The sequence below is a fragment of the Etheostoma spectabile genome, unplaced genomic scaffold (assembly GCF_008692095.1).
Source record: "Etheostoma spectabile isolate EspeVRDwgs_2016 unplaced genomic scaffold, UIUC_Espe_1.0 scaffold394, whole genome shotgun sequence".
In the NCBI taxonomy this organism is placed as follows: Eukaryota; Metazoa; Chordata; class Actinopteri; order Perciformes; family Percidae; genus Etheostoma; species Etheostoma spectabile.
In genome coordinates this window covers 320,855-345,675 of record NW_022605599.1, presented here as the reverse complement: position 1 = coordinate 345,675, position 24,821 = coordinate 320,855, and the positions used below count along the sequence as shown (strand labels likewise).

Here is a 24,821-nt window from a genome sequence, read left to right as displayed (position 1 = left end):
TTTTTTTTTTTAAAGCCAGTTCTTGACAAGGTCTGCATGAATAATACTTGTCGCATCACATCCGGCCAACTGACTCCTCATGCTGGATTCCTTTTTTCATTTCTTGGATTAACGAGACTTCTCAAAGTTCAGGCTGCACCGACCCGGCTTTCCAGACAGGCTCGAGCGAAAAACCCAGAGCACTGGGGAAGCTTTTCATTTAATTCCCTGGTCTGACTCACTCTGCTGTGTGACAGTGTGATGGGAGAAGATAAAATGCCACAACACTCACCCAGCATCCTGCGCTTCATGGGCCCGGATGACAGATAATAAGTTATTGTGTTGTAGAAAGTCACAGACTGCAGGGTAGCTGTTGAATAAAAACACAAACATTTGGTTTACTCATACAGGGTTCATATGCATTTGAACCAATACCTTTCCATGACTTTTTTGGCAAACTTCCAGGATTGAATGTGTATTTAGTGCATTCCTAAAAAAAACCTCAGTTGCCATTATACAATAAGAATAAAAATCTGTGTTAACGTTTACCCTCAGAGGTTTAACATTAAAATGAATGACAATGTTAAGGGTTAAGACGACGTGAAATCACATATAATTATGCCTTGTTAAAAAAATTCTATGACTTTTCCAAAACTTTCTGGGTCTTTTTATTTTTACAAAACCTTTCCAGGCTTGGAATTTGCCTTTTTCCAGGTTTTTCTGAAACGTATGAACCCTGCTTATACATTAAGAAAGGTCCCAGTAAGATCAAGAGGAATGATCTATAGAAATAACTAAATATGTATTTGGCTCAGAGAAACATGTGCATATCCAACACTGGGTTCAAGCTAAATTTGTTCTCAAACCATCTGTGGCTTGTAAAGAGCAACACTGCCTTGGTAGGTTGGTTATCTCAATTTTGAACTTTGCCTAAAATTTAAAACAGGATCTTTTGCTAGCAAAGGATTGAGGACTCATAATAATAATAATAATAACCCACAATATGCTCAACTTTTAACCAAGCCTTCATACTGTATGATGAGTAGGTGCGATCCCTCTCAAATGGTTGATTTTGTATTTCAGAATGAACCTCAAAAAAATGTCAAGTATGACACATGATTCACAGCAGACGGTTTCTTCAAGAAAAAAGGCGCTCGCTGGGGAGTTCCAGACGGTTTTCTGCTCCCGCTGATCTATTCAGTCTGTGAGCTGAAGGAGCAAAAAGAACCTTACTGCCAACTCCATGGTTTTAGAGTTTTCCATGCCACAACCTTTCAATCCTTAGTACCAGCTTCCACTGGAAATGTTCTTAGTGCACGATGAGAAAAAGACGAGTCAAACTGCAAATCTCTCCATCGGAAAACACGCTGCTCTTAAAGCGGCATCAGTGTTACAGCGGTATGTTTGAGTGCTGCTTCTAACAAACGTTTTTGTGAATCGTGGGATGCTGTGTAATGAACAAAGTGAGTGACGGCTCTCTATGATTGAGTGACACCTTTGCATTGAATCGGACATAGCGAACGTGGGAGGATTTTTGCAACAATAACAACAACAACAGGAGCTAAAAAAAAAAAGTCACTTGCAGCTTTTCCAGCACCAGGGATGATTTAGGGCATCTCCATTACAATGAGTAATGTCAAGCCTTTGTCATTGGGATTGCTTTGATCAGTGGTAATTCTAGCCAGTAGCCCAAAAAAAAAAAAACAGTTATAAAACAATCCCAAAATACCACAAAGGTGTTTGTGGTTCAGTGAAAAAGAAGGTGGTGTTTGTCTAAAAAAAATAAATAATATAAAACCTGGTTATGATTTTGTATGAAGTTCTGTAATCCTAGCTTAACGCCCCTGCGAAAATCAGAGCACAACAGTGAACGACACCCACGGGCGGCAATCAAAACCAAATCAAACGTTTTGGCTCACGACCTCTCGGGAAAAGTAACAAGATGCGTCGGTTTTTCCAGAAAATGCTGGTTTTTAGACAAAATTCTGTCCCCATAATCAACGCAAAACACGGCAGAGGGTGTTATGATGACTGTACTGACTCCAGTTTGATTGACAGGAGTAGACTATTATAACAGCTTAATAGCAGCTCCTAATGTAAAGTCATTTGGGGGCAGGCTGATAATAAAGTGTTATCTCAGTAAATCCACTGTCGTTTGACTGGCTTGTTTGTGTATGCACGCTCAGATAGCACGATTGGTGCAGAGGTAAACTATTCTAGATTTAAATTGTGTAAAAAGCCGTCATGTTGACATGGGAACACACGCGTTCCTGACAGTCACAACAAAACATCTGCTGGGAGGGGTGTGAAACGGAGGGAGCGGTCGTCGAGACCGAATTAAAAATGCAATGAGTTTTGGGGGGAGAGGGGGGAGAAATTAGGAAGAAATGTTTTTTTTGTCTCACTTGATTTCCTGCAGCAGATGCAGATGCATGCCATATGGAAGCGTTCGCTAGACAAGACACATTTAGGCCTAGTTTTTTTTTTTTTTTTTTTTTTTTTAGTTTAGGGCATCTCCCATCTGTCCACCAACAGGGCACAGATGTTAATGAGCTCCTTGGACAACATGAGGAGTTGTGCAAAGAATGGAAAAAAAAAAGAAGCTTTTAACGTTGGTTACATATCAATATCGGAGATTAACACCAAGGCAAAATGAAAAAAAAAGAAGGAAAATCACAGGCTGATTCATCCACGCTGCAGAGTGGAGGCTCAAACGAAAGCAACCATATTCGAAACATGTGCAATTTCATGGCTGAGTTGCGTTTGTAAAAGAGTTACGAGCATTCCTATGGCGCTCGGGGAGATTATTGGTCGCTGAAAGACAGAAGCAACAAAGAAGAGGATGGTTTTTGGGGAGGGGTGTTGATGAACGGCTCTCCCTCTGTCTGGCTTAAACTTTCTCGTAAATCCTGAATGCCAGCGTGGTGCCAATTAGCGACCGTGCCCTGGGCCGATGAAGTGAGGGACACTGATGAAAACAAGACTGCAGAGGAATTTGAACCGATTGGCAGGCGGCTGCCCGGGATACTGCTACAACACAGTCAAAAGCAGTCGTTTGAGGTAAAAAGGCCACATACCTAACATTACATTACATAACATAACAGACCCGTTGTTGGGTCTTTCTTCAGTTCAGCGATAACATTAGTGGGATTAAGTGGATCTGCAACGTTAATGGCTCACGTAAAGATGTCAAGATGATCAGGTCCTCACAAATGCACCACAACAGCAGTATGGCGAGTTCATTTCCGAAGCACGGACATTAAAATACTATTAAGTCAGTAGTTATGAAACACCTGGTATTGGAAACAAAAAAAAGAGAAACAAAAAGAGAACATGCAAATCAGGAGCCTCAGGACATTTCCGAGTACTTCTGCTGGGTTGCCCGAGGCACGCCGGGGCCGAGGAAGCGTCGCTTGGGCCGTAATGAGCGGCGGGAGCGCCGAGCGCATTAGAGACGGGACTGTGCCTTGCGGTAATGTGCCAGCTCATTACATTACGTGACAGTGTGAGCTGCTTGCTCCGAGCATTTCCTCGGTTTGTTCAGTTACTTAGCTCAATTGGAGGTAAAGTGGGTTACATAAACACTGGCGTGGGTCTGAGGAGGAGACTTTGTACGGCGTGTTTTAACGGTTGCCCTCCTGCTCACGGTCGAGGAATTGCAGAAGGCAGAAGAAAATCCAGAAATGTGAAAAGAAAATGGAAATTTGGCAGCAGGGTTTCTTGATGCATCATCTCTTCGACAAAAGGATGTTTAAAAAAACATCTCTTTTTGGTTGTCAAAGTACTTCAGCAACTTCCATACCTGTCTTGATGTTATAAAAATGTTCATTGTATTAAAAATCTCTTTGGCAATGAGGTTTCCACAGATAGCACCGCCAAAACTAATTAACAGATGATTTATTTTTCCTCAAAGCAGTCAGAATACCTGCTTAGAATATGAGCTTTTTGAAGGTTTTTAATTCCACCGTCTAATATAAAACAGGTGGCGTAATAGGAGTTATATAGATTGAACACTGCAGATGCCATTTGACGCTGGTAGTAAATAAAAGCTGTTATCTATCCAGCTGTTTGCAGGAATCCTTTCTATACCTTTTTATTTTTTCTAAAGCAGTAATGTTATAAACATCAGGTTACGCTCACCTGTAGAAGTAGGAACAGCCCCGCACTGTGTTGTGTGTGAAATGCTCTTGGCTCTTCTCGTTCCCAAAGTCCTCCAGGGGGTCGGACCACAGCAGATCGCACATCGGTCCGTATGCCGGGGGCTCTTTGAATCTGTCTAGCTGTGGAAGGAAAAAGTAAGGACTCTTGTCAGCCTGTTTGACTGGAAAATTGCGCATGGAGCGTGCATACTGCTGCAGGGAAATATCTGCGCTCTGTGTGAGAGGCTCGTTCGCCACTGCTGACGTGACCATAATTAAAATCGGGACTCCAACTAATATGTTTGCTGAAGTCATTTTTAAATTCGATTCAAGGTAAAAAATAAAAAGGAGTGGAATATTTGGAATATGTAGTACGGATGACGTGTCAAAAACGGCGCTCATCTTTTCGCTTACATTTTTTTTTTGTTTTTAACTCGATGGCAACCATTCTTTAGGCGCGATGGACATAAACGGCTTTGCTTTCAGCCGAGGGCGGCTCTTTCTCGAACAAAAGCTCGTGGATTACTGGATGGGTAGCATGATGGACACTTCAATAGAGCAAATTCTATTATGCATGCCCTCTGATTGCAGCCACAAAATCCATTTGGAATTATTGAATTAGTGTGAAGGCAGGATCCGACTCTTTAACATTTTTTAATCAGAGTGAAGACCAGACCCGGTGCTTACATTCCCTCATGCCCAGGTCCTGAGCAGTATCTGAGACACATCTGGGAGAATCACTTCATGCATTGCAGCTACGGTGGTTATTTTCACAGCACATCATGCTAAAACGAATACAGTGTTTTCCTCATTAACTTTGAATGAATGCAGAAAATACATGAGGCGCACAGCAAGCTTTGATTGTATATTTAAAGCCATTAACGGACACCTGCTGTTATAAGCAGACACAGACACACAAACTGTAGCTTTATGAAAATTATAGAGAAAATGGTCTCGAATCAGACACATACTTTCCTGATGTCGTCAAGATTTGTGATTTCTGGAGACAGTCCTCCGTGTACACACAGGAACTGCTGGTTCATAAGTGCAGCCAGGGGAAGGCAGTCAAAGGCGTCCATACATGCGTCATACACCCTCTCTGAATACTTAATTCTACCTGTCATGGGGGGAAACAGGGCAGGGAGAGGAGAGCATGCCAAGTCAAACAACAGCGCTCTCATACATTGGGGTAGTGTGCTAGACTGGGACGGAAAGGCTCTCCAAAGTGCCAAAAAACTACCAAAACACATTTTAAAAACAGCCCAATTTCACGGCTCTTTTGTGTGTTTTTTTCCCCCTTTCTCTGTCCGAGTCCAACAGAAATACTTCTGACAAGTGTAAATATCGAGAATGGCAAAAGTCTGACTAGCCCGCACCAGGCTAGAGGGCACTTTTAAGTGAGCGTTTGAGGTCGATGGCTGAACTGGATGCATAATAAACAGCTTTTTTTAGAAAGAATAACTCTCCTTCCACTCCGTACAGACAGCTTCACAGACCAGACTGCTTAGACTCAATGTAGATCAAGGGTAAAAAGAGAAAGAAATGACGTGCCAAAACATTACTTACATTCCTGCTTAAATGTGAAATACTCTGTTAAATGTCTACATTCATGATTCCCACGCAGCAAAAACAGTGTTTTGGGGTAAAGGATCTTTAAGGCCCACAAGTACAGCACACACTGCAACAAAGAAGCAGAAAAAAGGATTGGGGAACAGTTAGCTTGTCATCTTTAAATAACAGAGGAAACATGAGCCATCAAGTCAGACTTTGTCAATTTCACAGAGTGGCATAATACAAGCAATTCTGCTTATAATGAAACATTCATGCAGTGCATTTGGTGGCACGGTTCAGGCTCGCTGGAAGAGATGACAATCCTTCAGAGGAATCATCAGAGGACAGGCACGGCACACTCCATTACACTATATTTTATTAATAAACGTAGGAATACATATATAAATAAAATCCAACCTGCAATTGCAGATGAATTACATGCACTTTGCCTTATATTAAAAATCTCTCTCTACGTAACCCTAGGATACGCGGGGATTTTTGCTATCCAGGCGACATTAAAAGTTCTAACAAAAGCATTACTACTCCAATGTCTGCAGCCTGATTTGATCTATGCTCAAAGAAAACTATGAATAAACACAGAGCGTCACACTTGATTAGGCCCTCGTGAGGACGAAAATAAAAAATAAAAAATACACGGACTCACTTCAATACTGAAATACCCTCTGTCAACGTAGTCCCCCAGGAAAAGGTAGCGCGTGGATGCTGGTGATCCTCCGACTTCAAACAGCTTCATCAGGTCAAAGAACTGCCCGTGGATGTCTCCACACACTGAAACGAGGCCGAAAGAAGAACAAAAGCACATCAGGATAACTGCTATTTTTACAGCTGAGAAACAGCACATGATGCCTCTGTAACACGGCGAGAGGCTATTTGCTTATTCCCATATTTTCCGTCAGATGGGAAGACATTTGACATGATCTCTCAGTAAACCTGGAGTATAGGACTTTGTACTTATGTGGACTATCCTGGAAAAACATTATTCATATACATTTCTCAGTTGTAGACGGACCACTGTTCCTGGTCAGCTCTACTGCCCACACTTACTGCAGGACATCATGCAAAGAACAAAACCAAAAACAACATAAAAACAATACTGGTTTTGTACCAAATAGGAACTCAACGTTCATTAAAATGAGGCTTTTAACCGGAATCCATTAAAAAAAAAACTGGGGGGGAAATGGGAACATAATTGCAAATCGCAGTTTGTACCAGACATTTAGCCTTGAGTATCTATGGCAGCAGACGCATGTTAGAATATCAATTCAGCATGGTTAGATGCACAGGAATCACATCCCAAACAAGATCCGTCTAACTTGTTGTTGAGTGTCGTTGCCATCTTCCCACAAGCTCAACTATCACAAATGGCCAATCCTTAAGTGCACATTATGAACTGGTTGTCCAATATGGAAAGGAATCACAAGAACTGGCTTCAGAGTGCATTTTCATGCCTTGCCTTTCCACCACATCCTCTTTCAGCCTCTTTATAACCTTGAGGCGTTTCAACCGGCTCGTTATTTGAACACGCCTATCCTTGCCAAACACACTAAAAGTTCATTGGCTGAAACAATTGGAAAGCTTTGAGTTGTATTCATTCCTTGACATGTACTGTTAACTGGGATTCCAAACCTGGCTTGTCATAGCCAACAGATAATTGCTGAAAAAACTTTCACATTGTCCTCATAGCACTGACAGTCTGTTACCCCACCGGTATTTCCAGGAATTCCAGTATATTCAGCACCACAGTTAAATCTATGAAATCTACCTTGTGTCATATCCATTGTGTACAGCTACTAACAGCGCTGCAAGCAGCTGTTAAATAGCACCAGGGGAGTGGTCTGCGTCTGAAATCAGGAACCACAAATCCCTCCAACTGGATTGGATCACTGTGACCCTATGCTCCGGTCCCTGGGGAAACAAGGGGAGCAAAGGCCACTGAAGATGGGCTGCTTAGTCACAGGGGGCATGGACGGTCGACTGATTTAACAGCCTTTGGTCCATTTTGAAGATAAAGGTTGGTTCAAGGGGTCGGCTACACCTGAACTTATTTAATATTGACAAAGCTCCTCGTGCATTTCAGGCCTGTGTGTAGTGTGTAACAACAACAGAGTGTACATTCTAATTTCCCCATAGGGGATCAATAAAGAGTATAAGTTAAAGAGAAATTATAAATAACTGGAGGACTACGGTTATCTGGTCCTCAGATCTCTGCAGGGTAAATCCAGACAGCTAGCTAGACTATCTGTCCAATCTGAGACTATGGTTACCTGGTCCTCAGATCTCTGCAGGGTAAATCCAGACAGCTGCTAGACTATCTGTCCTCTGAGGACTATGTTACCTGGTCCTCAGATCTCTGCGGGTAAATCCAGACAGCTAGCTAGACTATCTGTCCAATCTGAGGACATGTACCTGGTCCCAATCTTGCAGGGTAAATCCAGACAGCTAGCTAGACTATCTTTCCAATCTGAGGACTATGGTACCTGGTCCTCAGATCTCTGCAGGGTAAATCCAGACAGCTAGCTAGACTATCTGTCCAATCTGAGGACTATGGTTACCTGGTCCTCAGTCTCTGCAGGGTAAATCCAGACAGCTAGCTAGACTATCTGTCCAATCTGAGGACTATGGTTACCTGGTCCCAGATCTCGCAGGGTAAATCCAGACAGCTAGCTAGACTATCTGTCCATCTGAGGACTATGGTTACCTGGTCCTCGGTCTCTGCAGGGTAAATCCAGACAGCTAGCTAGACTATCTGTCCAATCTGAGGACTATGGTTACCTGGTCCTCAGATCTCTGCAGGGTAAATCCGACACGCTAGCTAGACTATCTTCCAATCTGAGGACTAGGGTACCTGGTCCTCAGATCTCTGCAGGGTAAATCCAGACAGCTAGCTAGACTATCTGTCCAATCTGAGGACTATGGTTCCTGGTCCTCAGGTCTCTGCAGGTAAATCCAGACAGCTAGCTAGACTATCGTCCAATCTGAGGACTATGGTTACCTGGTCCTCAGATCTCTGCAGGGTAAATCCAGACAGCTAGCTAGACTATCTGTCCAACTGAGACTATTTACCTGGTCCTCAGGTCTCTGCAGGGTAAATCCAGACAGCTAGCTAGACTATCTGTCCATCTGAGGACTAGGTTACCTGGTCCTCAGATCTCTGCAGGGTAATCCAGACAGCTAGCTAGACTATCTGTCCAATCTGAGGACTATGGTTACCTGGTCCTCAGATCTCTGCAGGTAATCCAGACAGCTAGTAGACTATCTGTCCAATCTGAGGACTATGGTACCTGGTCCTCAGATCTCTGCAGGGTAAATCCAGACAGCTAGCTAGACTATCTGTCCAATCTGAGAACTATGGGTACCTGGTCCTCAGATCTCTGCAGGGTAAATCCAGACAGCTAGCTAGACTATCTGTCCAATCTGAGGAATATTTGGACTTTTTTGTGCACTTTGCATATTTATTATGGGGAAAGCTGCCATTCATATGGTGTCCTGTGTGCAGTGATTGCCTATAAAATCTACATGCAGTGTCTTTCCCTCATTTTAAACCCATGAGCCTTTGTAAGGGCAGAGCAGCACCTCAACGCTCAACTGTGGCTCCTGAACACAGCTGGTGATGAATAATAAAACAAACCAATATATAAATCAATCTTAATGCTGTGTTTATGTTCACATTAATCTTTATTATATTTTGTCCAAATAATCAGACAAATTGTATTTTGATGTTTTGGCAACGTTGTTGTTGACGCTTTCACGACACAAATGGTTTTTATTGACACTGAATTCATAAAAAAAAAAAAAAGAAGGTTTGAAGCTGGGTGGAAATCTGGCTTGTAAACAACTTTCCTTCTCTTTATTCATTTTCAGCGCTGTTCATTTTATCAGGCCAACTCACTGATGCTGGAAAGACTCTTTAATAGACCAAATAAGCCTGAATTAGTCCTAACTGCTGTTGCAATGCTTTTCATGCTTTTTAAAAAAAAAAAAAAAGATTGTTTTAGGTCTTAATTGTGTGTTAATTGTATTTTCTTAATGCAATGCTTCTTCTGTCATTTAAAGGCTTTTTCCACCGTGGTCACAAAACACAGGCGCTATGACTGTTCATCAGTACATGAACATCTGTACATCAGGCCACTTACTTTATTCACACTACAAAGAGTGTGCAGCACAAGCATTGTTTAATTTTGCACAGTTGAGGCCTGTTGAGGGGCAACAAATATTCAAAACATCCATGTTGTTATTTGTATGGATCCACTTGACGTAATATCTACATACATGGCATCTGATTGGATGCTAGTCTCACTTTGTCCCACAGCAACATTAAAAGAGTTTAGATGCGTGTACGTTGTTTCTGTTAAAAATGTATTGGATTAAGTGTCCATTTGATTATAACATTCAGATTTATCATAAATAACAGAAAATGCACATGTATTTTAAGTTCCATTAAAGAGGGGTGGAGGTGGGGTCACGTTTGAGCACATCCAGTCTGAAATAACCCCCGTCAAAGTCTTCTGTCCCCCTTCTATTGATGGACAGGGGTACATTGTGTGAGAGATTATTTGGTCCAAGTGTGAAACAGAACACTACAGTAGGCTGTATGCCAATGTTGTGCGTTTAATTGCGAGTTAACTATGACATTAATGCAATTAATCGCAATTAAATATTTGAATTGTTTGACAGCACTAATAAGGTTCGCCCACGACTTCTGGCATTGTGGGTAAATGCAAAGACATTTACTGCACAGAATGAAATCTATACAGCTGGTGGGACCAAACCATCAATTAACACCCACAGGCTTAACTGACTTAAGGCCTCTCCACTGCAGTAAACAAGTTTGAAAAGTCACCTTTTTTAACTTCGAGCTGATTGTTGACGACAACAATCAGCGATATCAAATGTGAACGCTACGGCAGTGCCAGCAGCGTTAGGCAGGGCATCCGTGTTTGTTGCCAAAGTGCCGCAATTCATCTATTCTTTAAGCAATCGGCCAATTAAGTAATTAACAACAGGGTGAATAGATTGGAATCTAATAAAAAGAAGAAAAAAAAGGACAGAGACTTTCTTTTCGCGAGGCTGTTTGTCGCATTATGAACTGTATCTAGCAGGAAGAGTTACGATAGGAGCCTGTGAAAAAACAGAAACTGGTTCAGAGAGATACCCAATTAGTGGGAGCTGGAGGACAACGTTGGAGAGCAATTATCTCGAGTTACGAGCCTCGTGAGACAGCTCCGAGAATCTGCTCTTCTCGGCAGTATCGTAAACCTCCGCTTTACCATTTGTGTGTTATTAAATCCACACTGTGTAACTGTTTAAATCCACAGTGGGGACCAACTTCAGAACGGAGCCTTGTTATTCGTGTCCGATTTCTAAAGATGCCCTTACTGCCTCAAGCAATCAAGTCAGGTAAAACAGGCAGCGCTGGTTTATTATAGGCTGGTTAACGGCCCAAAAATGGATCACACAATGTTTGAATAAAGGGAAATTAAATGGTAGCTAGTGTTTGGTTAATGTAAAATGATACCGGCACTCTCAGTGACTGTATGTACCAGACATAAAATGATGCTTTTAATATTAGCATGCCTCCCATGTTATAACCAATCCCTCTAATAGGTGTCTGTAAGCAGCCTGCACTTTAAATACCTCCTTGGCCACGTAAATATCATATCCTGCAATAAATATCAGTTAGGTTAAAGTCTGTTAAACTATCTTATGTATTTAATGTATTTGATAGTGACATTTGTCTTTTTTAGGGATACAAGTACTATGTTTTTCTTCTATATGATTGTACTAAAGAAAAGCCTTCAATTTGTGCAAATGTATTGTGCTTTATCTTTTGACCTTTACGTGGAGATTTGTTGAGTAATGACAGATTCAGAGAAACGTTGGTGACGTGATCTTATTTACGCTTCGAATAATGTGCATGTGGTTATTTAGATTAGGATTCACATAGCTGGTTTACTTGGGTGGTGAAGTAAAAAGCATTTTTTTACTTTTTGAATGAAATCTGAATTGAGGTAAACGATGTATTTGTCTGACACTAGACGGAGGATACTAAAACCCGAGTGTACAACCACACAAACAAACGGCAATTAAAGCAAAAGGAGCTACTTCCTTGATTCCTCAAACTAAATGAAATAAAAAAGGGCAATCTGCAGATTTTTGTTGTAGTAATATCCTGTTTTTTCCATCCTTGCCACCATTAACTGTGACCTCCCAACGTCAGGATGAAAAGTGAAAACACAACTAGGCAATCCAAGTGATTCATCTGGCGTTATCCAGAAGGTGCGTGATGCTGAGGCTTGTTATTGCTATGGAAACTAATTATCGAATCCTTTCAACAATGGCAGGCCCCCCCCTCCCCATTAATGATGATGATCTAAACTGCTGCTAACCTGATGAAGGAGTCACTAATGGCAACAATGCAATGTGTCCATCGACATACACATGCAACAGGCAGCATCTCCTCTGTAGAGCACCTCACATTACACCGTGCCCTAGAGTACAATACTGTCTGAAGGGATGGCCACCAAGAGAGCAATTACTGCGGAGATTTAGTGCTCACATAGGGAAATTAACAATATTTTCATGTTTTTAGAAGTCTGCTGAGGAAGTAAGAGGCTGCCATTTCACCTGAAGCCAACGTCAAACACACTGTGTGTGGGAGGACTGCACCTCCGAGCTGACCTTTTGGAAAGCTGTCACTAGCATGCAAAGAAAACAGTGGGGTGACACGGCGATGGCAAGAGTCTGATCCCTGGACAAAAAGACCCGATGTGGCGGTCTCTGAACTGTAGTAACCACAAACGGAAACGCTACAGCGGCTCGGAGCTCTGCTTTATCGCAGCAAACGCACAATCCGTCCATCGCTCCAGTACACCTACAGGCAGGCTTTGTCTCCCCTCCCTCTTGTCACACAACACACAAAAAACGAGGTGAGAACCAGAGCCCACATAAGAAGAGCAGGTGGGAGTACATTATCTGGAGTGAGAAACAATTCGTTCTGGCCATCCCCGGCTTGTGCGCTAAAGTGATCTCCCTGAGTAGCAGCATATCAGCGGGCCGCAGCTATTGAGTGGGTGGTGGGCATTACACAACCTGGCTTCAGAACCTACACAGGCCATTTCAAACGCCCGGCTCATTGAGCGAGAGAAAGGCACGGTGAGGCGGATCATGTTTTGATTGAGACTGGATGATAACAATACCCCCGGTTTTTACCGTGGCGCTCTCTGACAGCTTACATCCTGCAGAGGCATGCGTTTATGCAAAGGCGGGGGTGGAGCTTGCAATCTGTTAGGAACATCAAACTGTATGTGATGTTTCACGAGCTGAAATCTACACAGCAACATCACATGGTACAATGTCAGATTTAGAGTTGGACTTGGAAGGAACTTCAAAAGACCGTGTTAGTGGAAACAACTGGTTCCCCACCCTACAAACCGTGTTCCTTTGTCATGGCTTGTGTGTTGTATGGCTAGGAGCTCTGAGCTGTTCCCATTTATGGATCATTTCATTTTACAGGTATGAAGAGAATTCTTCATAAAGCATTCCGGTATTTCATTTGAATAAAACTATTATTGTTAAAACTAGAAACTCATTTTTCTCCTCCTCTTGAGAGAGTACTGACCATCAGGTTTGGAACCACTGGTCTAAACAATAGTGGCATTGTCCATACTCGATTTTGGATGTCTAAGTGTAAAAAAAATTCAAAGAAAATCAAGAACAAGCGCACTTTACATTAAACTCATGAAATTGTCATCCTCACCAAGGTCAACACAGGGAGTTCCACAAACGAGGTCTTAACATGTCCTTACTAAGAATAAATCACAATTTCAATAGAAATATTTAACATGATGAAATGCAAACAGCTAAGGCTGAAATGACTGAGCCATGGACGCAGTTCAGATTCTCCTGATTACCCCGACATCTAATGAAAAGTAGCATTTTTGGCTTATAGTGTGCTCGAGACCAACCTCCAACAGGGCTGAGCACCCGCACTGCAAACCGGTGTGTGAACAGGGTAAAAGCTGGCTGTTGCCTGGTGATGTGGCTGTAGGAGCTCCGTTGATGGGTGCGCTGAGGCCATGGGAGCAGCTTGTACTCCGTGGCCTAAGCCAGCTCTGTTCGTCACACACTCCCCTCCCTTCCACGAAATTCCCACCTGCCATCTGGCCCAACCAGGAAGTGACTATGTGGATGTGAGAAGCGGAGGGAGAGCGTGAGATAGCTGACATGTCGTGGTGCTTTACGTCCACGATAAATATTGACTTACTAATTTGCTGACCATGTGTCATGTTGTAATTGCAGGTGTGCTAAGGGGGGGCGAGGTAGAGAGAGGGACAATAACCAGTCCCTGAGCATGACACAGACGGATGCAACATGGCAGACGGAAAGAAGATGACTACGGAGATAACGGAAAGAAGTGTTTCTAGAGAATGCCGTGTGAGCTCGGGAGGGAAACACAGCCCGACCACGAGCAGGTGCAACAGAGAAACCCATGTTGAAAAGGCGTACTGAGTGGGAGAGGGGCTGACACGGGGGCGTTGAGTGGGAAGGAAAGAAGTGCTTCATCTTACACACACACACACACACACACACACACACACACACACACACACACACACACACAGTAACACGACACGCCACCACACACACAGCACACACACACACACACACACCACACACACACACACCCACACACACAACACACACACACAGACAACACACACACGCACCCAGATTATTGATGGTACGGGGGCATCAGAATATGGTTTTCCAGATCAGTTTTACCCAACTTACATCATTAGTCAATAGTAGATCCAGCTACTATATCTTCAAACCAGAATTAAGCATAATACACATCTGGACACAATAATCGTCTTTTTTGCTCCGAGCTGCAGCACAGAGAGAGGACGGGCTCTGAGAAAGATCACAGCTTCCTTACTGTGCATGTGTTTAAGTTCCACCAGGAGCTTACTGTCTTATTGGGTGGCCTTTACTTTAAACTGGAACTTCAATACATTTTGGTCGAATTTCAGTCGGATTTAGTAGTGAAATCATTGCTGGGGGCTGACTTTGTGGTGTGTGGTGTGTGTGTTGTGTGTGTGTGTGTGTTGTGTGTGTGGTGTGTGTCTGTGTGTGTGTGTGTGTGTGTGTGTGTGTGTGTGTGTGTGTGTGTGTATATATATGTGTGTGTGTGTGTGACGTAAATGCAAAGACGGAGGGAATTAACTGCATGTAAAGCTTGACAAGAAGATGCCAACCTGTTGGGCAGCGTTTGCGATGTCTTGTTAAGCTTCACTCTCTTTACTGTGACATTATGATAATAGGATATTCTGTTTGGCTGTTAAACATATGAGACCTTCACTTTTGTCTACCAAGGGCCATGCATTCATGAATTTAAGTAGCTACGATGCCAGCCAGATATGAGAAGAGGCCTCTCTGGACTGGACTTTGAGAATGATCTCGTATTGGGAAATGATGGGTTGCCATAGATGCTTTGAGTAGGCCTGTGGCTCTGATTACAACATCAAAGAAGCCTCATCGGAAAGTCTAATGGAGGAAAAGAGCACTTGACCAGGAAGAAAGACAACAATAGATGCATTGGAACTGTGCATATGCATCAGATCATCCTACTACAGTGTGTTCCTTCACCTAGGCCGGCACCAATGAGCTCAACTTCAGCTCTAGGGCGCCTTTGAGACTGTGTCCAACTGTAAAATAAAGAAAGAAATCTTTTGAAAATTTAGTCCCCACAAAGAAATGACAGAACATGTTCATCCTGTTTTCCCCGTTAAAAACTCACATAAAAAGAAAGACATTCATGATATTACCTTCTTCCAAAAGTTGAAGAGGTTTTCAAAGTCAGCTGATTATCAAAACCGTCGTTTAAAAAAAAATGTATTATGGCAATCACATTCTTCCATATCATCTCACACAGTTACAGTTGTACTACTGAAAAAGTCACATAATGAGACTTTCCATTCTTCAATTATCCAAATGTTTTTATCAATAGGGCATAGTTAACTATCTATATATAGTCGTACATGGGAACTCCATGGTTCTATGGCAAGGAATACCAACAACCCCATACACATGTATACACACATCCGTATTCACATGTATACCTACACACTCATTTCTACATATGTCCACATACGTGCACACATAAAACAAGATCAAACAGAAACTTACATACACATTATGTCTTATTGCTGTGTTTTTAATGCCTGAAGCTGCCAACTGAGGGAGTTTAACCAAGCTTCTTCGTTTTGGCTAATTGAATGCACTAAACCTGCGTTTCCTAAAAAAAAAAGAAAAAAGCACTGCTATGGCTAGTCGCATGGCCTATGTGCAGCCTGGAGGCGAGGCACGATGACTCACTTAATTAAGACAATTAAGTTTTCTGTAATTTGACTGTAAGCATGCAGTCCTGTCTTAAAATAACCCAGCGCGTGTGTTTCAAATCTAACACACGTGTATCTGCAGGTTTTCTAAATCTCCCAGTGCATCCAACAAACAGTTTGGGCCACGCAAGTTATTTTAGGTTAAGACATCCCAATTTTGATTGGGATTTCAAATTAGTCCCTGTGGCAGTCCTAATAACGCCGGACTTTAGTAAAAAAACAGGGACAAACAAGGAGGCAAATGTCTGCATGCATGTTTTTCTTAAAGTGGATCATCATCTCCCATTTGTTAAAAATGAAAAACAAGCATTGTTAAGCGGTCCTGAACTTTTAGTTTTGGAAATAGTTAAGGCATAAGACCTCGGAGTGACAACAGTACAAAGGAGCAATACATGTAATTGCCTAGGTGCAATGAAAATCTAGCAAAATAACCAGTATTATCAGAATTGCCAATATCAGAATGGCAATAAGCAATGTCCATACAACAAAGTTGAATGGGTTTTGAAGTGTGAGGGCACCGATTTCAGTGGGCTCACATCCCAGGGTCTCCTCTGTAAATGTGTTGCTGGAGACAAACTACCATTTGTTTGCATTATCGATTCATTAAAATGTGCTGTAATTCACAAGGTGATGTCTTCAAATGTCTTGTCTGGCCTGGCTAGCAGTACAAAACCAGAGCCTTTTCAGTTTACTGTCACAAAGAAAAGCAGGAAAATCCTCACAGTTTGAAGGCTGGAATCAATAAAGGTTCAGTATTTTTGCTAGAAATAACGTAATAAACAAAATAATTCTGGACTAATTTGCAGTCAATTGACTAATGGAATAATTGGTTAAGATGGACTCTGGAGACAGACGCCATGTGCTAACTGAGACCACTGACCCGTCACAGGGGCCTCGATGTCCAGCAGGTTCTTCTCTGCACGCAGGATTGTGGCGCCCTCCCCTATGAGCCTCAGGGCCACCGCCTCCTCCACGCGGCCCTCCTTGGTTAGGTGTGCTTTCAGCACGTCCACTTTGGGCTTCCCATCGCTGTCAAACACCTCTTTAGCCGTCAGCCGGTGACTGGGAGGGAACGGGACAGCTGCAAGGGTTAAACACAGACACAGAAACACAACATCACTACGGCTGCTTTCATTACATATTTACAGCACCGTATTATACCTTCCATCGACAAAAGGCTTCTAAAAGACACACAGTTGATTCCATACCACTGGGCAAAAGGCATTTAAGCGGTTTGATTAGCAGGTACAGACCCACACCGGGTCCAGTCTGGTTCAGTCTGGGCAACATTCACAGCCAGAGAGATTACACTTTGAAAATAAAGCACAGGAAAAGAAAAATGCATATCAAAAACCTTTCATATTGAGTATTATCTTGCATATGTAACAACGTCTAGGCTATATCTAAACGTGCTCAGCTTTACGTGTGTGATGGGAAGAAGAGAGACATCGTCTTCAGTGGGACATGCGTTTACTTCTCCGTCAGTCACATTTATTCAAAAGAGTAAAATGCTGTTTATTTCGGCGAGGCTTGAAGGCGTCGTGGAAATCAGACTGAACAAATCCACAACAAATCTCTGTTACTGTCAATTTAATTAGCGGCTTATAAAGGATGGCTTTTCATAGAAATCCAATGTGTCCCAACAACGTTTGGATCCAGCCCGTGCATTCAAAAGCCTGAAAGCTGTTTGCGTGCATTTTCATTTAAAACAGTGAACTTTCCAATCTAATCACAGCACAAAGGAATAGATGGTGCCCATTTTCTATGCAAATAGCCCAGTGAGTCTTTAGACAGACACTGAATGGGAAGCGTGGTCTTGTAACAAAAGAGCAGAAACCCCACAATGCAATTCTTTAAAATAGACCTCATGCCAAAGCCATTTTAGCAGCTGACATCAAACAGGTAAAAAGGAACTTAATAAAACCATAATTTAAAAAAAAGGTACTTTTAGTGGACTCTGCCTAAACAAAAGCCTAGTCCGCTAATACTTCATTTCTTACAACCCCCCGACGAGCATATTACTTACTGACAGCGGAGGTACAAAAAGGACGTAATTAAACGGCACATCCAGTGGACTTTCAAATTCAGTAGATTAAAAAATAAGACTTGCTTTAATTAATGACCATATGCAGACTTGGCACATAGCATACGGGGTGTGACTAATTCCCTAAGCCAGAGGCAATCAGTTAACTTGGTGGCTGTGGTGTGGGGTGTGTGTGTGTGTGTGTGTGTGTGTGTGTGTGTGTGTGTGTGTGTGTGTGTGTGTGTTAACATCCATCCTTCCCAAAGGTGACATCAGCGGTAATCAGACCTACACTTTATCTGTGTCACACTATGCTTAGTGACAGACGATATTTGGGATCCCAACCACAGTATCTGAAGCTTTCAAACAGGTGTGTGTTGAAATTGCAGATTTAACTGGACTTGCAGATTTGTACCCCGGAGTATCACGGTCTGAATCCCCAAGGCGCAAGAGGCGGGCTATCTGACTGATGAGAACGTAGACATTTCTCTGCACACATATAATGCGTGATCCACTTACATAAAACTCTTAACATTGCCTAAAGCCAACAACAGCTGAAGTGGAAACCTATTTCTGATATCTGAAAGTCAACATTATGATGCTGATAAGCTATTTTTCCCCGTTGCTCCAGCCCCCATCTGCATACTTAAGACCAAAATGGGCTCTTAACACAAACTATGTCCGAGCCAAACAAATACTCCATGTGCTTCAACAAATCTTTCAAAACAATATCAGCCTAAATCTGCAGTAGTTATATGGGGCATTCAGAAATAGAGCGATAGAAATACCCAAGGCCCCAGGTTGGCCTCCCCTGAGCACCTGCTGTGCAACTGTAGCCCGAGGCCAGGTCCTTGGGGCTTTTGACGTGTACGACTCCACCGCACTGACCCCTGAGATGTTGGACACATACAGCGTGAACATTTGTGTGGAATATTAAAGTCACAAATTAGGCGTATCGATTTGAGTAGGCGGTCATGATAAACTCCAGGAAAATGTGCAGAGCTGTCAGATGAGGGCAGAGGGTATGGTGCTTAGTTTTTTTTCTTTGCCCACGTTGTAAGCCCATCAGGCATTACTGAAATGACAGGTAAACTCCCAATGCAGACTGCCGCAACCACACTGCTCTGGAATAGGCGCTTCATGAGACTAAACCAAGTTATTTATTAACTCTCTCTGCAAAAAAAACGTATTCTGTGTGGAGAGGTAGCTGGTAACAACATGGGGTGTAATGGTTGTAACGATTATCCGATTTTGTTTTTGGGAAAAACAAATCGGCATCACTCAAACTGTTAAAATATTGCCATGTGACCCAATGTCAGCCTTGAGTTGAGAAGACTGAGTTGAGCGCAGCACAACAGCGCAACAGTTGGCAGCATCAGAGTAGCCGTGGATGTTGACCCCACAACCTGAAGTCACAAAACGTAACACATGCTAAAATTAAAAAACATTGAGGAATAACATTATTCTTTCATAGAAATAACCTGGGTGAAAGCTGTGGTTGTTGGCGCCCTGGCATCCTTTTAACACATCATCCTTCCATTTCCTACGGTCTCGACAATGGAAACACTGAACTGTGTGAACCCTGTGGCATTTCTAACAACCCTCTTATTAAAAGGAGTAACATCCACCGCTGCCAAAACATGACACGACACATTGTAATGGTCGCTTCTTTACGCTCTGAAGAAAAAAGGCGGTACCCCCGTGACAGAAATTCAAAGTCCTGAGCAAAGGAAAAGGCATAACGTGGATTAACAACTCAGTGGAGACCGACCCATCATCAAAACTTATGTTGTGTTCAGTTGTTTGAACAAGAAAATAAATGGTGATGTCAAATATGGCATTAAAAAAAAAAAAACGGGCCACATCTGTCAGTTTGCTGTGATTAACCTTTTAAATATGAGCTATTGTCAGTCAAAACAGAAAAAAAAAAATCTAAACCCTTTTCCAATTCCCCCCCCCCCCCCCCCCCCCCACCACACACAGCAACTGTTGCATCTATTCTTCCATACAGAGCTTTATAGTTAAGCTGACCTGAGGCTATCGGCCTGAAACCCAAGTATAACTCAAAAACGGTCTCGATTAGTCGGTTGCCATTGTCTTCATTCATTTTTCCAACTCTCTATTCCCTTCTGTTATGTAACTGTGAAATTACACTGCAGCCTCGAATCTCGCATGAGAGAGAAATGATGATAAAGTGAGAGAGGTTCAGAGAAGATAAAAAAAACAACCAAATCTGCATCTGATTTAACTTCACCTGGTAATTTGTCTCAGATTAGCATTGTAATTTCCAAGATACAAATTAAAGCCATCCATCAACTTTAAGGTTTAAAGGCTACTAGACCAGTAAACCTCCGAATGTCTGGAGGGTGTGCTAAATGAACTTTAAAGTTGATCTAATGAAAGTATACTATCTTGTGTTGGTCAGCAAGCTTTATAGCAACATTTAATGAGTTCCTTCTTCGGTGGATTAGCGTCGAGTCTTAGTCTTGAGCTCACAAAGCTTTAGATGGTCCACCCCGGCAGCCACCTGCAACATCCGTGAGCAGAATAACCATCCCCGAGTATAGGAGACGTTCAGGTGTGCGGGGGTTGCAGTGCATCTGAAACTGCTGAGAAACGGTGCGAAAGCAGTCAGCTTGAAATGTTCAGGTTGATGTAGTTCAGAGCTTACGCGATCTCTCGGAGGACTGACACAGCGGGAGGTGCGCCGTCGTATGGTGCTGGACAGATCAGCTTAATTGGAGCGAGCGAGACGGACTGCTGCAGAGCTCACAGAGCAGCGCCTGGCTTCATTTAGCCAAGAACACGGAGTGCAAGCTCGATTCTCAACTGGCAGCCCATATGTCTACAATTCCTGCATATCTTTTCCCTCCTCGGCCTTGTCAGCTGTCTGAAAGCCGTGTGTGTGCTACACCTTGCATTACAAATACAGAACAAACAACAGTCCAGTCACAGTCAGTGATATTCAGGAGAGATTTATGGAACACAGAAGACTACTACTGAGCAAAAAACAAACGACAAAGCATGCATGTACTTTGTGCTGTATAACATCAGAAATTGTTTAAGAAGTGCTTTTATAATAAGAGTAAGCATAGTAGTACAGCTCCACTCACACAATACGGGCCCTAACTAGTTCCACAGCTAGCAGCCATGATGGTTTATTTTGATCAACTGCACAGCAGTACCTACAGAAAACATCGACTGTGGCTGCCCCAGCCGGTCATGAAGAGCAAGCTATCTGCGAATAACTGCCTCTGTAATAAGTCAGCACTGTCCAAGCTGAGTCGGGACTGTGGCCAATAAACGGGCATTGATTAAACAAATGAATTCCTTTAAAAACCATACAGACACGGCAGACTGCTCGGCGAGAGAGGCGACAACCTATGATAAATTATTACAACTCCAGGGCCGGAAACATAAATCCCCCGATGCACAGCATCTTCCCGTCAGAGTCCAAATTGACCCCCGAGAAACTGCTGACGGTGCACGATGCAGCGGGAGCCCTCACAAAGCGTGGGCGAGACTCGGGTTGTCACTGTCCACCTCAAACCCTCCGCCCCCTTCCACCAGACAAGCCACCAGACCAGCAATTTTCCTCCCCCGAGACTCAGCATGACCAGTGGAAATCTCAGCGTGAGCAACAGAGAGCCGAGGCCGAACAAAGACTCCAGAACTATGCGCGAGTGCAACAAAGGTCAGTTCACACGAAGCATAGAATACCAGAAGTAATTTGACTGTGTGGTCAGACGTTGTTATGCAAAGGCAGCGTGCTGTCTGATCTAAAGCACGATACTGATCTTTACTTCCATACACGCACAAAACACTAGTCACTAACCCTCTTAACCAGTTGCCTGTTTGGGGGGACTGCGCTGGGCTCTGTATTCCCGGGCAAGGTAAGTGGCTGGCAGAATTGACAAGAAGTTGAAACTCACTATCTGATCAACGTAGGTAAATACCGAGGCCAGAAGGATTAGGACACAACGGGCTCCTTGGACCAGATATGTAAAAGCCCTCCCCCACAACTCCTACACGATGCAAAACACCCGGACTGGAAGAGACACAAAGCCACCACAGAACCATGCAGCCGTGTCGTTTGTGGACGTTCCGTGCTAGTTTTGGGGCTTTAACATATCTGCACGCCATTAGAAACGCATGCTGAGGTTAGCACAACACGCGGATCGCCATGTGAGTCAATCACAATATAATAGGTGGCGCTGAAGACCCGCCGGCGAGTTCCCGGTCGGCTACAGCCGCAACAGAGGGAGAAGGTCGTGTATAAGACAAAGACAGTGTGTCAGCGTTGCTCCACCGTTGTAGGGTATGTGAAAGGAAACACATGTGACATGCTAACGCACATCCAACAGCATCGCCCAGATGTTGTTGACATCACAGGAATGAAAAATGAAATGAAAAAGTGCTTTGTTTAAATTGTATTAAATGTAATATATATTTATGAGGAACTTACAATTTACACTCTGTTTTATTAGAAATCCCTACACACAGGCCTGAAATACACAACCATGCACAGGATCTATGCATGCACTAATGGAGAGATGTCAGAGTGGGGGGGCTGCCAGTGCTGAGCAGTTTGGGGGGTACAGTGCCTTGCTCAAGAGCGCCTGGCAGTGCCCAGGAGGTGAAGTGGCATCCCTCCAGCCACCAGTCCATACTCCGGTTCCCAACCCAAGCTCCTTAAATATAGTCAAGGTGGAACTAATTGACACACTCTTGATGCACATGTGTTTGTATTATTCCATGTATTTTCCATTTCATTCCATAAGAGATGCTATTTAGTTTTATGGCCTATTGTGACCTTTCGGGAAAGTAAGTAAACCAAAGTCGCCAGTGGTCAAAAGTCCATCTCTGTCCCCAGCAAAAGATTTTGTCCATGACTAACACTTGCACAACTGTTTGTTCAAAATAAATGACAAGAAACTCATCTTTATGCATCTGGAGTTATTTTCCGTTGTACCAGACTCGCGTGGAGCCGTGACTTTTGTGAACCGTCACCCTAGTCTCTTTGTGGTCGTTTTGGGTCTCTTTCTGGGACATTTTGCATTTGCTGAATACGGGCCCGTTTAGTCATCCATCCCCGGGTAAGAGAACGCAACCAAAGTGTATTTGTTTGCAATAGGCAACACACAGTAGCACATCAAAAATTGTGGAAAGAACAGTATAATGGAGCTGCACTGTAAGCATGAGATGAATCTGCTATTGACAGTACGGAAATGAAAAAATTCAATCACACTCAGACTTTTATTTCAGTTGGAAGCCTTTTAGTTATAAAGCATCCACTGAGAGTGGTGAACGCACAGGAGGACGACTGCCAAGTGTTGAATAGAGCACCAAGAGTGTGCAAGTCATTCTCCACTGATAGCCTCGGTTTGTTAATTCGATTACACAAACATTTAATTAGAGCGGGATTAGGAGTCCACGATGACCGGAACGCGTGCGCTTCTGTAGACGGTAGGAAAACCAAGGACATGCTGTACATCAGGAAGCCCCACAACTTCAAATGTCATCTGGCTGCAGTTTCCTTGCTTCACTATTACCACCATGGAGTCCATTCAGAAACCTACCTGACATGCATAATGCAAAAGATAAGGCTCTCTTTGCTGACTACAAAGAAGTGCAGCTGCTGAACCATATAACGCACTAATTCACAAGGTGATAAATTATTTGCAATATGGTCTAACTCACACACTGGATGAACCAGTGCGCTGAGCAGCACAACTGACTCCGTACACCTAGTATTGGGAATTGTGACTCTGTACAGCAAAGATATTACGTTATATGAAGACGTATTAAAATGGAAGTAAAGCTATAGAACATATAAGCCTCCCATCTGGCCACCGAGGACCGACCAGAGATTTAGAAAAGGCAGGCGGGCTTCAGGACTAACGGTGAAAAGGTCACTTCGAAATTGGCGTGAACCTCTTTGCCATGCATTAGCAGGGATAGAAACCGGCCCTGAACGCAACGCTTAACGGAGCGTAGCTTTGAAAGCTCAGGGCTTCTGAGTCTTCCGAATGTATCTGCGCAGGATGGGAGATGGGGGGGATGGGGGGGGTACCTCTGTGGTTGAGGCAGGAAGGAAAGCTGAGCCTATGGCACTCTTCTTCCCAGAGACAGACAGAAAGAGAGAGAAAAAGGAAGAACCCTTGGCTTCGTCAGAGGAAATAAAAATGCAAAAGGGGACAGAGAAGTGTCAACAAAGACTCAGGGACGTTGTGCCTGAAGATAAGTAATGCTACAGAGCCCACTAGGTATTAACAATAACCTATTTAATCATTTGTGCATACAAATTATCAATTGTGTCCTCAAATTAATAATTTGTGCTCCTGCCCTATTCAGTTTGCTCCCTGTAATTAATAATTCATGCCCTAAAATTACAAAATTGAGCCTTCAAATGACTTAATTTGCTCTAATTAATAGCACACTTGTCTTAGACAATAGTTGAGTTAAAAACCCCAATTCCAATGAAGTCGGGACGTTGTGTAAAACGTACATAAAAACAGAACAGAATGATTTGCAAATGCTTTTCAATCTATAATCAATTGAGTACACTACAAAGACAATATAGTTAATGTTCAAACTGATAAACGTGCAAATATTCCCTCATTTTGAATTTGAAGCCTGCAACACGTTCCAAAACAGCTGGGCCAGTGTTACATCAGCTTTGTTAGAACTTATTCAAGGCATCAAATTCAA

The 24,821-nt window shown here is 43.0% G+C and overlaps 1 protein-coding gene across 1 annotated transcript in view; it reads right to left on the bottom strand.

The window, feature by feature from the left end:
* Window positions 1-24,821, bottom strand: part of LOC116686565 (serine/threonine-protein phosphatase 2B catalytic subunit alpha isoform) — a 67,301-nt gene that overhangs the window by 20,565 nt on the left and 21,915 nt on the right. The window contains 6 exon segments of the mRNA XM_032511589.1: window positions 272-349; window positions 4,120-4,259; window positions 5,090-5,235; window positions 5,685-5,796; window positions 6,334-6,458; window positions 16,968-17,168. Of these exon segments, the coding sequence (XP_032367480.1) occupies window positions 272-349; window positions 4,120-4,259; window positions 5,090-5,235; window positions 5,685-5,796; window positions 6,334-6,458; window positions 16,968-17,168 (802 nt within the window).